Here is a 15,086-nt window from a genome sequence, read left to right on the forward strand (position 1 = left end):
GTGCGTGTGTGTAGGGCTGGGAAAAGAGAAGAAAGACAGGAAATGAAGATCAACCAAAGGCCCAGAATGTTCCGAAGTGGCACAGTTAAAGGGTATCTGGCAGCCTCCTTAAGGTGGAACTGTTTCAGCAGAGCTTCCTCAGTTTACACTCCTGCTGGCTAGAAGATTAGGCTGTGGGGAAAGAATTGACTGGAAGCAGCTCTGACTGCTTTTGCTGATCATTTTAGAAAACTAAAAATCAAAGCAAAATAAAATAGCGATCAGTCTTATGAATGACTGCCAAGTGGATGAAGTCACCAGCCTGCCAGGACGCTGCCGGCCTCTGTCTCTTGGAGTAAGGCTGCTGGACTTTTGATTTGGTCCTAATTTCTACTGCTTAGAGACCATAACAGCCCAGGGCAGTGGCTCTGGGTAACGTACGTGCAGGTCCGCAGTCCAAGTGTGCAGAAGGGGACACCTCCATTCTGACTGGTAGGAGGCAGGCCAGGGTGATATGGTGCTGTGTCCTGTCAGGTCCTCCTAAGGTCTGGCCTCCGAGTGTCCAAGGGCCTTCATCCTGTCCCTCAGCACAGACCTTTCACACCGTCATGTTTCACCACACTCAGAACAACTGTCCCACGAGTACCTCGGTCACTTTGGTCATGGAGGTGTCACAGCAGGAGCCTACCCTCTGAGACCACTCAGGACGCAGTCCTGTTCACAGAGGGTACAGCACTGCTTGCTGTGGCAGCCAAGGTAGGTGTCCCCAGGGCCCACCCACAGAGGCAGCAGGGTGAGATACCAGGAGAGAGGCCAGGTCGAGGCCCCACAGGGTAGCAGCCCTAGAGAAAGCAGGGGCATCTCCTGGAAGCAGGTGCACTGAAAGACAAGTCTCAGTCCAACCACAGGAAGTGAAGCCCGCAGGCTTTGGATACCACCCAAGGGTCAGGAAAGCCCCACACTGCGGTGTGGCTAGGCCCACCCTGTGAGCAGAGTGTGCCAGGGAAGTGTGGGACCATTGTACTCTGGGCTGGACTTGACTCAGGCCTCAAAATCAGCTCGGGAGGGTAAAAGCCACACCCACCAGGGACATGCATTCCAGAGCCCACACCTAGGCTCCTGAGTGCTGAGAGGTGGGCTGCAAAGGCCATCTACTGGGACCTCAGCAAGGCCTATAGATGCCACCACTCTGGGCCCCAAACTGTGCTGCAGGCCAGGCAGCCAAGGCTGGAGGCAGAACACCAAGGGTAGATTTTTGGAACTTTGGCAGATGCAGGAAGGGACTGCACTGCGGCCTGTGAGCAGAGCTGAGGCCCTATGCTGGGCTTTCGTTTCCCAGTCCAGAAAACCTAATGTGAAGTGAGCGCCCCCTGGCTGAGCTTCTCAGCCATGCAGAGCTGGGGCACAGCTGACATCAGCACTACCTGCCACCAGGCGCATGCCAGGGCTCTTCTTACCTGATGTACCACCAGCCCTCCAGGTTCTTCCGGATCACCTCCACAGTGACGCCCTTCTCAAAGCCAATCTCATCCTTGCTCTGGCTGGTGTAGGGCTGCACAGTGATGTACTTCTCTTCTGAGGGCGGTGGTGGGAAGCAAGAAAGCAAAAATTACTTGAGGTTGAGGTGGAGACCCTGCTGCTCCTGTCCTCGTTGGCTTTGCTCAGCTGCTTGCTAAGGTGCCCTAGGTCAATCTGTGTCTCCAGAGAAGGAACAGGCCTCAGGGTTGGCAAGGGAGAGATCATGAGATCAACCCCGCCAGGACCCCAGGTTGCGTGGCAAAGCTCTGGAGAGCATGAAGTTAGCTCTCCCAGCCAGGCTACCAGGGTCTAGCACCCAGGTGGGGCTGGTTCGAGCCAGTCTGAGATCTGTCCTAGGTACCGCCTGGAGGTCTCGGGCTCCCCCATACCCTCTTCTGAATGTGGCTGGGCTTCACTCTGTCCCTCATGCACTCTCCTGGCTCTGCTCCTACTTTAACCCCTCAAATTCCTTCTTGGTCTGACTTCCCCTTAGCTCTAGGGGAGCCTCCCTGTCCCTATAGTAACACATTATTTCTTCAAGTGGGTTACACAAAAGCCTAGTTCAGCAGGAGTGGTGAAGATGAAATTCCCATGGCCAAAGCCGTGTGTGGAACTGTCACACTGACCCCCCTCTCCAGGCAGGTGGATGTCACCAGGTAGTCAGGCATCCAGGCACCTGTTCCCTGTATCTCCTAGAGTTGTGTATACTCAGACATCTGCCCCTGGTGCCGGGTCTCCTGCAGATCTGCCTGTGCTACTCTCCTGGGTATGGCTTTGTTTTAAACACTGGGGAATGAACCCAGGGTCTCAGGCATGCTAGGCAAATGCCCTCAGTAACTGCACCCTGATCTTTTTTGAGACAGGATTTTACTACACTGTGACTTTAGGATCCTGTTGGAAGTCTTCCCAAGGCACAGGGAAAAGGGCGCCTCAGGAAGAGCTCAGGAAGGGGTCAGGTGTGCGAAGCTGGGCTACTTGGCACCTCTTTGGCTTCCTTCAACTCCTTCTAGTGCCTCTACTCAGGCTGCTATGTCTACTGGGGTCCCCTTCTGTCCTGGGGACAGCCCACACCTGGCCAGTGAAGGACATTCTGCCTATTGGGTGACTCTGCTCAGAGGGCAGCTCCGGGTCCACTCACCCTTTTGGGAGAACAAGAAAAAAGCAGGGATAGAGAAGAAAGAATTGCCAATCCAGGAATGCCCTTGGGAGGGTCACTGGGAACCTTGCTGTCCTCCTAGGAGGCTGAGACAGTGCAGGGGTGAGAGGAGCAGAGGCCAAGGATGGCATCAGAAAGAGGAAGGCGGGACTGGGAGGGGCAGGGTGAGGTGCTGGGGCTGGAAGCTCCTTGAGAGCACAAAGTAGGAGGCTTGCTCTCAGCAGCCTGCTTCTCCCAACTCCCGGCCTGACAATCACCCCCAGGCTCCTCAGCAGGACCCAGTCTGCAGTCTGCTGCGGCTACGGTTATGGGGGTTCGTCTGTTCATTCTTCTCTGGATTGCTAAGGTACTGTCTTCAGCCCTGTTCTGGGCTGGGACAGTGGCTTGCTTTTGGAGGCAGCTGTCCTGCCAGACTTCAGGATAGAACAGAAGGGCCATCAGCCCCGCCCGAAATGCTGCCAAAAACCAAAAGGTAGGTGAGGGTGGTGGGGGCCCCAACTTCTCAGCATACTCCCCCACACAGCCAGCCTTTCTCAGCATGGCCCGGGGGTTCCTCCTAGGGCCTTTAGATTACACTGCAGTCCCGAGCAGGATAGCTGCCCAGCTGCCTGAGAACGCTGCCCAGCCAGATCCTGACTCGGGCTTGGAGACGCTCTGTGCTCCTCCCGGCCAGCACTCTGCTATCCTGCCTACTCCAGGTCTTGCTCCATTTTCCAGTGGGGCACAGTGAAGTCTGGCCCAGGCTGCAGCCAGAGGGGCAGCGCCAGGCCTGGGGAAGCCAGGCCTGTGGTCTACATTTTGCCTTTGTTCACTGCAGCTATTTTTAAAAGCCTGTGGTTCATGCAGGAAGCCATCGTTACACTTTTCCTAGGCAAGGTTGCTCTTGCGGAAGAAAACGACAGTCCTCCCTGGAGGAAGATCAGAGGGCCCTGCCTCCTGGCCCAGAATAGCGCCTGGACCATCCCGTGTGGGCACAGCCAGGCGTGCCCACAGGGAGGTCTCAGGGGGCATTCGGAGAACAGAGTCCCACCAGCATGGGATTCCAGCTTACTCTGACCTCTGGGGTGGCATGGGCAGAACCATGGATATTGGTTCTGGCCGGAAAAGCTGAATCACTCCTGCCGAAGTTCCTGGGGATCTGGGCCTTGGCGACCATATTCTCTGGAAGTTTCTGGGCACTGGTAAGTGTGCTGTCCGGCCTCACTCGCTGTGGGGGTTCCAAGGAAAGAGAATTGAGGGCCCTGGTCCTTAGCATGGCTGGGTAGTCAGGTCGCCTCTTTCCACTTTCTCTTTGGGCACTCAACTTTCTGCTCTGGTCAGCTTGCACGATAGAAGTGTGGACATGGCCACATGGGGCTCAGCTCTCCCAGGTCATGGGAGAGGTGAGGGATGAGCAGGGACAGACCCTCCACTGGACAAGGGCCACAGTCCCTATGGGGTTTGGGGAGGTCTGGATGCAGCATGCCCAGGGTGCAGGGGCCTCCATGGCAGCTGAATGGCCCAGGTGGGCCTGGGTCTTGGGGCACACGGTGAGAGAAGGAAGCTGTGCGCTCAGGGCTCTCGGGGCCTCTGGGAAGCCCTGGTGTCTGCCTGGGGAGGACCGGCCAGGGCTGTGGGCAGGCGGCCTAGCCTGGTCTCCAAACCACAGCACTTCCTCTTTCCAAACACTTTCCCCTCTGTCAGCAGTCTCTCTGTTCCTTCCCTGGCTTCCATAACTCACCCTCCCCCAGAGAAGAGAGACAGACAGAGAGATAGACACACACAGACCATATGACAAAGGCCGAGGTGGCTGGGGCACCGGCACTGGGGTGGAGGCTCCGGAAAGCACTGCCATCTCCTGTCAGGTCAGTTGGTGACCCGCTGCCTACTGCCCCAGCTCTGTGTCAGCAGTGTGGTGCTTCAGCCAGCTCTTCGCATGCTGTCCCTAGCTGCCCGACTTCACGTGGCCTCTAGGGCCAATGCTGGGAAATCATGCTCCTGGGTCTCTTACTCAACAGAGAGAAAGGAGTGGACATCCTGGGCTTGGATGTCCTCTTGTCTGGGTGACTGCAGAGCTGTGCATGGAGGTGGGGCTATGTCTGGGAAAACACTGCCTGTGTGTATGGGGCACGCGGGACAGTGTGTGTGGACTTGTGAGTGTTGCTGCGGAAGTCTACACACTGTGTGTCTGTGCTTGAGGCAGTGGTTGAAAATGGGCTCAGCAGGTAGGACAGGACAAACCTGAGTCTCTCCTGTGCAAATCCAGGCCTCCTCCTTCCCAGCCTGGCCCTGCCTCCCAACAGCACTGCTCTTCCCTTCTGGCTTTAGGATGGCCTTTGCTTTACATTTGGCCTGCTGCCCTTCATAGTTGGCCCTCTGCCCTGCAGGACAAGCTGGGCTTCTCCTGGCCAGAACTGAGCCTGTGGCCACCCAGGAGTTCTAGTTTCTGCTGCCGCAGGCCTGAAATGTGTTCTCACTGTCATCTGGAAACAAACGGGGGTGAGCAGCATCTCTGTGTTCCAGGAAGGCCGGACCCTCGTGGGGTTGTCAAGCTGGTTCCAACTGTGTTCTCACCACAAGGAGCTCTCGTGGGACAGGGGAAACTGGTCACCCACTGGTCCACGACAGGGGTGCCGCAGATGTTTCCAGGGGCATCTCGCAGCCTCCTGTCTCTCACCCTGCAAGTTCCTGGATGTTGGGAAGCTCTAGGCCAGCAAGACCTCTGCTCCAGCATTGGCCTGCGGCCTCCCTGGAATCCTCTCAGTTCAGCCCTTCTGTAAGTTCTGAAGGCCAGCGCTGTAGCAGGGCCTGAGCCCTTATCAATGCAGGTTGGGACTATGTTCCAGTGCCAGGCTGGGGCTGGCCTCCAGGTTTTATCTGGCTGGGGCTGCCCTTCCTGGTCTGAGTGCAGCTGGCTGAGGGAGGACAGTGTGGGTGGTTCCTTCTTTTTACTCAATTCTCAAGCAGCTGCCAGGATGGAGTAGGATGCTGACAGAGACAGAGGTTTTGTAGTGATCTGTAGTGTCCAGAGCAAAGGTGACCTACCTTAGAGACCACAAGGTTGCCCTGCTTCCCTGTCCTCAGGACCATCTTCCTTTCTGGTGGACCCGCAATTGTGTCCTAAGGCCCAAGACCTCTACTCCCAGGACATTAGTGAGCTAGAGCCGCCCTGGTGCCACCCCAAGTCCCAAGCAAGGCCCCTGCCCCAGGCCCAGTGGCAGCAGGTGATAGGAAAGCCTGGCTGTGAGCCTTGGTGAGTCTGGAGGCCCCAGGCAGAGCGGGCAGAGAGCAGAGGGAGCTGTTAGTAGGAGATGGGCAGCAGTGGTGGGGCAAGAAGCAGGTGGCCACGGTCACCTCGGCTGTGCTGCCTGTTGACCATTCCGCCCAGGGTCCATCGGCGATCCAGGCGCCGCTGATAGGCCTTGCGTCTCTTGGACACTGGCGTGGGAGGTGGTTGATGGTGCACGCAGCCGACATGAACCGGCGGAGAAAATGGAGATGAGGATGAGATGGGGGCGAATGGAGGAAGGGGGAGATGGGAAGGGAACTGTCCACTGCCCAGCAGCCAGTCCGGCTGAGTGGCACATCCAGTGGGATGGGCACAGGTGATCAGCATGTGGGAAAAATTCAAACTTCAGCTTACAGCCCACATCTAGAAGGGAGCTAAAGAGTTCAGGATGTCAGTACCTTAGGAACAGGAAGGGTCCTCACGGCAGCCCTAACCCTGGCTGTAGCCACAGCCCTGCAGGGTGGAAGGGTCACTACTTCCCCAGGTCCGGGATGATGCCCATCTGCAGAAGTGCCTGGAGCCCCAGGCAGCCAGGCTGGCATCCACTCGCTCACTCATGCGTGTGAATTCGCCACCATGGGCCAGGCATCACACGGGCAAGAACGCATGTGTCCAGGAGAACCCCGGGCCCCTCCTCACTGGCCCACAGCTTTGCTTTCCCACCTGTCCCCACTCGGGAATGCCACCTGTGGGGGATCAGGACTTTGCCTGCTGTCTCTGTATCCCCAGTGCGTGGCACTGGCCAAGGGCAGGGCTGCTGGGTGAAATATACACAGGCGGATGGCACAGCCACCCTGCGTTCCTGCCTGCCGTCTCCGACAGCAGAGGCCATGCTGTCAGCTGCTCGGTTCCTGAGACCCCCTTGCTTTGACTGTGCTCCCTAGGCAGGCCCTGCACTGGTCCACTGGTTGCCACAAGCCCCTGAGGGCCCCTGTGCCTAGGTGCTAGCATGGGATGACCTGTTGTCCTCCAGGATTCTCAGGGAGAAAGGACACTGAACTCTGAGGTGCCAGCTGGTCCCACCTCTGGGCACCATAGAAGGAGGCTGCCCAGCTGTCCCAGCCTGGAAGAGGGAGAGGCTGGTGGTTAGAACGAAAAGTGAAACTGTCCAGGCAAACTTGGACCAACCCCACAAAGCCTTCTGGGAAGTCTGCTCTCTCAGAGAGGATGGTGGCCTGTGTGACCTGTCCATTCTGAGAGGCGACCTGGACAACAGGCCAGGAGGTGTAATACTAGACCAGCCCACTGCCAGAACACCCTGAGAAGCCTGTGACCTCATCTGTCATAGAGTGACACTTCTTTCCCTGGTATGGGCCAACACAAGGGGCTGAAAGGATCTGGGGACACTGATTAGGGTGAGGCCTCCTAGGTGAGGCTGGGTGATGCGGGGAGCAGGGGGAGGGTAACTCCCCTCATGGTAACCCTCCTAGTAACTGACCTTTACCCCCTACCTACCTGGTTTAGTGTGAACCATTTACAAACATCTCACCCGAGCTTCCTGGAAGGCCTTTGTGACTGCCCTAGTCCCATCACACAGATGGGGAAACAGAGGCCTGGGGTGCCAAGAAACCCTCTGAATCACATCAACCAGGAGGCTGTAGGTGTGGAGAACAGAGGACACAGCACAGTGGCCTGTGCCTTGGCTCTGGGAGGCCCACCCTGAGCCCTCCTGTAGATCTGCACAGGAGAAACCTAGGAAGAGGCAGTGGAATCACAAGCGGCCACAGAAGCTGGCACACAGGCCCTGTCAGAATCCCTGGAAGAGGAGTCCCTGGAGGATGTGTACATGTGCGTGTGTACACTTTCCGAGCAGAGGACTCTGCGCTGGCTCTGCCTGATTTGTACAATATTGAGGTCAAGGTCCTCCACACCTTGCTGCCGCCCATATGTCTTAGCTTCAGGGCCACAGCCTGCGCCATCTGCGTGACCCCTCTGCCCTGTCCTGCCCTTCCTGGTGCAGCCTTTGCAGCCACACGTTCTCCTAGAGTGAGTCCTCATGTGACCCCTCTTGCTGATGAGCCGGTGCTTTGGAAGGTGTGGAGGCCCAGGGCCCAAGCTGGATAGAACAGGCACTGCCTGTTTGGAAGCCTCAGGCCCTGCAGCTAGAAATGCAGGGACTAAAACTGTCCTCCCAGGGGGCCAAGAGGGGATCTAGAGCCCTGATCCAGCACCTCTGAACGTGAACTCAGATAGATGAGACTCTAGGACTGCAGGGAAACTAGAGCAGGCCAGCTCAGGGCCACAGCTATCCACTGTGGCAGGGGTGTGGTGGGAACAGGGTGGGGCTCAGGGAAGACACTGGGAGCCCTTCCAGTGAAGCCCAGTCCTGGGAGACCTATAACAGGTAACTTGCACTGCAGAGGCCTGGCTTGGATCAGGGCTGAAACAAAACGCTGACCCAGGAGGATAGGCAGGGCCGAGGCCCCAGCCAGAGAGCCAGCATACAAGGAGCTGCTTATTTTGGACTGGGCAGCAAGAGAGGGACAGAGGAGCAGCCTGGAGGAGGTCTGAGCTCTGGTGGCAGGCCTCCATCCTGCCATCCATCCCTCAGACGCACCCACCTGAACCGTCCCTGCTGGCCATTAGGGGACGAGTCCCTGCTGCCAGGCCCTAGGAGGTTCAAAGGCCTTAGGAGCATGTAGCTGGGAACCCGCATGGCTCAGCCTCCTGGGCACAGGCAGCCTTGCTGGGGTAGGGTCTACAGACTGCACTAGCCTGGGGAGAAGGACCCAGGAGCACCTCACAGAGCCGGGGCTACATGAGGGCTGAGAACTGGGTAGGGCCTGGGCCAATCTCAGTCTCTGAGCCCTGCCTCAGTGGGTCCCTGAGAGGAGCCCAAGACTTCCAGGGAGGAGTGTTCCAGGAGTCCAGGCCTAACACTGTGTTCTCCACCCTGTCTCCCAGGTGCCAAAGTCAATGGTCCACACCGCAAGAGAATTTCCTTGGTTGTTAGCCCCATGTTGGAGCCAGCAACGGTAGGCGTGAGGAGTTGGTGGGCCAGCCTCAGTGAGGTAGGGTCCCAAAGGAAGGGGTGACCCAGCTCACCCTGGAGGGTCAGGTGTTTTTGAAGAAGAAGAGTGGGAGCACTGCCTCAGGAAGGGGTGGAGCCCACCCCAGCTTTCCTACCCCACTCCTACTCTGAAGGCCCTTACCTTCCCCGGCCTTGGGGGTGTTGATGTCTGAGTCATCCCGAGTGCCGTTCTGGGCCTCCAGGTAGGTGGCAGGGACCCAGCCCTGCTCCTCAGAGGTGCTCACGAACCACCAGCCTGCAGAGGGGACAAAAGAAGACAGGCCCTAAGAGAGTGCAGGATGCTGGAGGACAAGGAGACAAGCGGGGCCCAGGGACAGGGTATGGTGCCAGGTTGCATGGATGCCTGGCACATACCCAGCTCACGCACGGCCAGCCTTGGGAGCCTGCGTCCAGCCTCGGGCAGGAAAGGCCAACACATGCCCAAGAAGAGGGCCTCACCAGCTGCCCTTCGTTCTGACACGTTCCATGAAAAAAGAAGTGGGAACAATGGTACATCCTACAAGTGAAAAGCCACACCTTGTGCAGGCCACCCAGGGCCTGTCAGCCTGCCAGGTTCCCTGGTGTGGCCGCTGTGGCTCTCCCAGGTGCCCAGACCCAGGTCAGCATAGTCCTCCTCAGCTGATCCTGGCTGCCCCTGAAGGGTGGTGCCATTTCCATGACAGTATGTGGACACTGACTCTGGGGGCAGACACCTGCCCTCAATCAACTTTTGGGTGGCTCATATTCCTAGGAACTGACAAGGTCAGAATGCACATTAAGCACCCTTTGGGATTAGCACTATCATGGCTTAATTTGGGCCAAGGTCAGGCTAGAGGAGGTGGTCCTGGGCCCCTAGGAGCTCCCACTGACCTCTGCCTGTGCTCAAGAGCTTTGACATTCAGACTGACAGAAGAGGCCATTCCTGACGCTGCCAGCCACTGGGCAGAAGGCCACAGGACCACTGCTCACTGATGTCAAAGGAGGTCTCGCTGCCCCTCTCTCTTTAACCAAGAGGACCCTGAGTGCCACAAATCGCTCAAGGGGTACTAAGGCTCTGTCTGTGATGGTATGGGTGGCAGTTTCTCTGCCATTCTCTGTGGAGATGGCTAGCAAAAGCAGAAGCCAAGGCTGCCTAGGAAAGGAAGAGCAATGAAGGGTGGCAGGGAGCATTGTGGCTGCTCCTACGCACTTGGCTTGGGGTGCCCCCCCCCACTCTGCCCCCGGCTGGAATTAGGCCAGGGAAATACTATGCAAGCTGTGTGGGTCACCTTCATCCCTTCCTGTGACCCACAGCCTTTGCATCCTCTGACCCTGTCACACCTGGGGCCATGGAGAGGGCGGATGAGCTCCCTGCCATCTTCCCTGAAGCCCAGGTCCTGTGCCTTGGTTGCTGGAGCCCCCAAGGCAGCCAGAGGGCAATGGACTTTGCAAGGGAATCTACTTGGGTGCCTCCTCCCTCAGCCTCTGGAGGAGCATTCCCAGGAACTCTAGCAGTCTCTGCCAGGAGGTACAATCCCAGCTGTTCCTTCAGACTCATGGCACAAAATGCCCCAACTCACTGGACTTGCACCACAGGCCCCAGCTTCCTTGAACACGAAGTGGGCACACCTAGCCAACATCTCCTGCTGGACCTGTCACTTTGGATGCTGCAGTGCCCTGGGGACAGGTGTGTGACTCAAGCATGGCCATTCAAGGGTTTTTCCAGGAACCAAAGCAAGTGCTTTGATGACCTGAGCTCTCAGTCCCATGAGGCAGGAGTTATGGGAGGTGGGTGGAGACACAGCCTGGGAGTTAAGAGAACCAAGCTGGTGGGGAAGACATGGGGTGGGTGAAAGAGTTTTGGCCCAGACAGGACACTGTAGCTGGTGAAGCCTTAGAGGCGGAACCAAGGAGCTCCTATCTCCCCCACCCCTAGGAATTTACCTGTGACTCCATCTTCCCCGCCCTCTAGGAATTTACCTATGGCGCCAAATCAAGACCAATGGGCTACCCGTGCATCTTTGATGCCCCTTTAGGTTCCACCCCAAACCGAGGCTACTTACATAACCGCCACGCCACGTGTCCGCCAGAGAGAAAGCCGGACTCCAGCGGTCAGGGGGTTTTGGTTTTCTCTCTCCATGTTCTCAGAATAAAGGCCTCTTTTGTTTTATACTTCTCATCTTTTGGATATAATCTTATCAGTGGGGAGGGAGCTGGTCCTGACAGACCTCTTCAGAGCCCCTAGTCCTACTGTGGCAAAGCCAGAGGACCTCGCTGGACTGCTTGGTTGCAATGAGCCACAGAGCTTCTGCTACTGTTTAGCTGAACAGGAGCTAGGATGTAATCATTCCAAGTCAGAGTCTTCCTCTATCAGCCCTAACCAACACTCATCAAACATGGTGACTGAAGCCCCCACCTGAGACAAGTGTGGAGCACAAACGTCAACAAAGTACTTGCTATCACACCTTAGCAGCTGTGCACCGAGTTCCCTAAGTCCTTCTGGAGTCAATTGCCAAATCTTGCTCATCAGGAAAACCCCTTAAGCTCAAAGATCCCTTGTCATAGTTCCCAACCTGAGATGACTTTCATGAGGTGCTTGAGAGCTGGACCACTCAGAGAATTTCTCAGAGCCAGGTTTGTTCTAAAGACAGCTTAGCAGTGGCTCCTTCATCCCCAGCTTTTTTTTTTCTTGAGACAGGGACTTGCTATGTAGTTCAGGCTTGAGCTCATTATGCAGCCTCGAACTTGCTAGGATCCTCCTGCCTCTAGCACTAGTTTCCCAAGTGCTAGATTTACAGAAGTGCAACACTACGCCTGGCATTCAACTGCAGATTCTCTCCAAAGTTACCTCCTAAGGTGCATGCCCTGGAGCCAAGCCAAGATCTGTTAGGTCATGGAAGTGCCCAGAAGGCCTGGCCTCAGAGGGGAGTCTTTCTTCCTGGAAGCAGGTTTTTCCAGGGTAGGTCTGGGCTGAGGCCAGGGGTTTCATCATCATTGGATACAGTTAGATGTGCTTTGATGAACAGCACGGTTTGGAAGCATAGGTCTTGTTGAGTATTGGCTAAGATCCCTTCACAAAGAGCTTCTTTTTCTACACCAAGCAAATGTCCAACACCAGCCTCCCTATCCCTGTTTGTCTACTCTGGGAGACCGCGTCCTCCCTGGTCTTGTGTGAGCCCAAGGCTGGGTGGCTATCTTTATGTGGACTTGGGCTCCAAAGTCAGCCCCAGTAGAAGCTAGGCAGGCAAGCTCTCTCTGTGGGCAAGAAAGGCTTTTAGGGAGGCCAGGGAGGAGGTTACTTTTGTATGAGACTCAAACCCTGCTTCCCTGGGAAATTTTCTCCACCTGTCTTACTCAGACTTGTGTGTCTTAACTGCTATGAGAGAAGTCCTCCAGTCTGCTGTCCTCTTGCTGTCACTCTTTCCCTTCTGCATTGATCTTTCTTCCTGTATAGAAGGCCTTAGGATCCCAGGGTTTGGGTGCCTCTCCCCTTCTCTTGTGGGAACCCTTCCATGCATAGCTAGTCCCTACTTCTCAGCAGCCAGATGCAGAGTGGAGGATGAATCTGTACTGGTGGACAGCAGGCACTTCTGGGCAGGGCAGGCCTGGCCCTTCCTCTGATTCTACCTCTTTTTTTTTTTTTTTGTCTTTTTCCTTTTTTATCGGTACCAGGGATCGAACTCACTTTTGCCTGCTTGCAAGGCAGGTGCTTATGCCGCTGAGCTAAATCCCCAGCCCCTTGATTCTACCTCTTCTGAGCAAACACCCGCTCAGGGTGAGCAAGGACAGAGGTGCACCAAAGACAAATCAGCACCATGCTCACCTAGCACCGTCTCCTTGCTCCCTAGATGGGGGGAGGGGCTGTCTGAGTCCTTTCTGCTTCAAAATCCACGGTGCCATGGCTTCCAAGGCACCTGGCTGCATGCCTTGCTGATGGGACATTCCTCTCACTGGGACAACAGCTTAGGTGCCGATCCTCTGGTGTGGCCCTGCGAGTGTCACTATCTCATGGTCTGGTGGGCCCTCCCAACCCTGTTGGGGAGCACAAGTTGGGGCTTCTGCTCTAGCCCAAACACTTGCAGAGCTGAGCTACACAGCCACCAGTCTCAGGTTCCTCTTGGTGCCAGAGAACCTGGATGTGGAAAAGCGTGTCATCAGTGTGGCTGTGGGCGAGTGGGCATGCACATGCAGAAGGGCTTCCTGGAAAGGCTCCCTGGGGCTGGGGTTTAGCTCAGTGGTACAGCACCTGCTTGGCAAACGTGAGGTCATGAGTTTGATTTAGATTTCCTGGGCCTGCTCTCCACAGCTACCGACAAGGCTCACCCCGATGCCAATGGCTCAGGTGTCAACTGCTGCCACCTGGGCTCCTGGCCAAAGTCACTGCTCTCCTGGAAGAGCACACACAATCTTAAGTCCTGAGTGTGGCTGGCTAAGAGGACACAGGCTCCAGGTTTCCAGGCTCCTCTCCAATGCACGCACCTGCTCCAGAGTCTGATGTGCATGGGTGTGCTGGATTTGGGGGTGGGCTGGCGTATGTGTCTGAGTATGGTGGAGTGAGCTGTGAGTGTGCACAAGTCTGTGTGTGGATGGGCACATGCACACATGAGGATGAAGCTAGTCCTGTGTGTGCATGTAACACATACAGGACACCAAGAAGTGTAGCATCTCAGTCTCTCAGCTTGACATATATTACTTTATTCATTCTTCAAGGATCTTGTGAAATAATGTCATTACCATCCCTCCCACTTCACAGATGAAAAAGCCTGGCTCTCCATCCCGGCCAGGCTGGCCTAGATCCCTCTCAGCCACTGCCAGAGCAGCGTGGTGCATGTCTGCTGCAAGCACAAGTGTAAAGGTGACTCCGTGGGAATGCATGTGCTGGAATCCTGGTAGCTCACACATGTTCCTGTCTGAGAGGAGATGCCGATGCCTCTGAGCATGTGTACGTGCGTGCGTGCTTCGAGCAGAGGTGCTGCTGCTCTGAGTGTCTTTGAGTGTCCATGGGTACCAGGAGCCAAAGATCTCTGTCTGAGCATCTTGTGGTGTGGCCTCAGGAAAGTGCCTTAACCTTTCTGAGCCTCAGTCTGCTTATCTATGAAATGGAAGCATATCATCTACCACGAAGGATGGTGTATGGATTGGATGGGATAAGGAATGACACGCAGGTCTGAATGGCAGCTGTGCACTTGACTGAAGGCAGAATCACAGCCACCTGGAAGCAGCTCAGTGACCTCATGCCTGTCCATGATCCAATCTGACCCTGCTAACCCGACTTCCCCTTCCATCCCTCAGGCCTCCTTTCCTGGGAGAGGAAATCCATGACCCTGGACTGAGGAAGTGACCATGCTTGTGTCTATGTGGGCAGCTGTTCTCTGGCAGACAGATACCTGGTATCCTTCTGAGAGCTTAGCTGGCTTCCAGGAGGAAAGGGAGCAGCCTAGGGGATGAGGCAGTGAAGCTGGTGGAAGCAGGACATGGTGGGGACCCCAAAGGGTGCTGGCTGGCTGGGATGATCTTTAAAAAGCACATGCCCCTAGCCCAGGCTGGCAACTCTGCCTGTGTGGCCTGCCAGGCCCTTGCTTGGGCAGGCCTTTCCCCTGAGGTGTGCATCCTGGATCCAGGCCCTTGGCTGGGAAACTGTCCATCCAAAGAGCTTGGGCAAAGGATATCTGACTTGCAGGCGGGGTCTGTCTCCAGGCTGAGCACAGGATGGTGAGGTCACTTGGGTGAAACAAACTGGCCAATGCCCTGTAAGCTGTGTCATGCTCACCTCTCCCTCTACCTGGCCAATGCTTCTGCAGGGTGAGAGGCCAGGACCCAACCCTTCCCAGGAGGCCAATGCCCAGAGGGAGTGGTGATGTCCCCTGTCATTTGCAGCTGGCTTTGCTTGATGGGTCTCAGGGACCACTTCACAAGGGCCTGGGGCCACAGAAAGAAGGGCTCATCAGGAGGGCTAAGCAGCTCAGGGCCAGGTAGGGAAGGGATACTGCACAGCCAGCCCCAGTCCACCCAGGAACCCGAGGCCCTCTCTTCATAGGCCCAGCCTCCCCCTCGGCTGGCTGATCCACATGCATGGTCACCTGCACAGACTCCAACTAGAGCCTCCCAAAGCTGGCATGAAGGGAGGTAACGGTGGGGACTCAGAGACCAAAGAAAATGAACACTAGAGAAAGAGA

At 56.3% G+C, this 15,086-nt stretch overlaps 1 protein-coding gene and 1 long non-coding RNA gene across 23 annotated transcripts in view; one reads left to right on the forward strand and one right to left on the reverse strand.

Annotated features, from left to right (window-relative positions):
* The window catches only part of Sh3pxd2a (SH3 and PX domains 2A), a 197,209-nt gene that overhangs the window by 18,185 nt on the left and 163,938 nt on the right, over positions 1–15,086 (reverse strand). For 9 of the 13 annotated variants that reach the window (XM_003474944.5, XM_063244642.1, XM_023567256.2 and 6 more), the window contains 3 exons: positions 9,074–9,187; positions 5,987–6,070; positions 1,437–1,554 (listed from right to left, as the gene is read on the reverse strand). In XM_003474944.5, the coding sequence (XP_003474992.1) occupies positions 1,437–1,554; positions 5,987–6,070; positions 9,074–9,187 (316 nt within the window). The remainder of the gene's footprint in view (positions 1–1,436; positions 1,555–5,986; positions 6,071–9,073; positions 9,188–15,086) is intronic. The other 4 variants (XM_003474945.5, XM_063244646.1, XM_063244644.1 and 1 more) reach the window with 1 other exon arrangement.
* LOC106028782 (uncharacterized) lies at positions 1,552–11,082 on the forward strand. 10 transcript variants are annotated; one of them, XR_010046210.1, is made up of 3 exons: positions 1,552–5,408; positions 8,826–10,597; positions 10,883–11,082. It is a non-coding gene; the product is annotated as an uncharacterized LOC106028782 (long non-coding RNA). The 10 variants fall into 10 exon arrangements; XR_010046212.1 differs by having other exon boundaries at positions 1,552–4,497; positions 5,020–10,597; XR_010046209.1 differs by having other exon boundaries at positions 1,552–4,497; positions 5,156–10,597.

The sequence above is a fragment of the Cavia porcellus genome, unplaced genomic scaffold, assembly GCF_034190915.1.
Source record: "Cavia porcellus strain 051 isolate PalLab524CR breed Dunkin Hartley unplaced genomic scaffold, mCavPor4.1 scaffold_2, whole genome shotgun sequence".
Classification (NCBI taxonomy): Eukaryota; Metazoa; Chordata; class Mammalia; order Rodentia; family Caviidae; genus Cavia; species Cavia porcellus.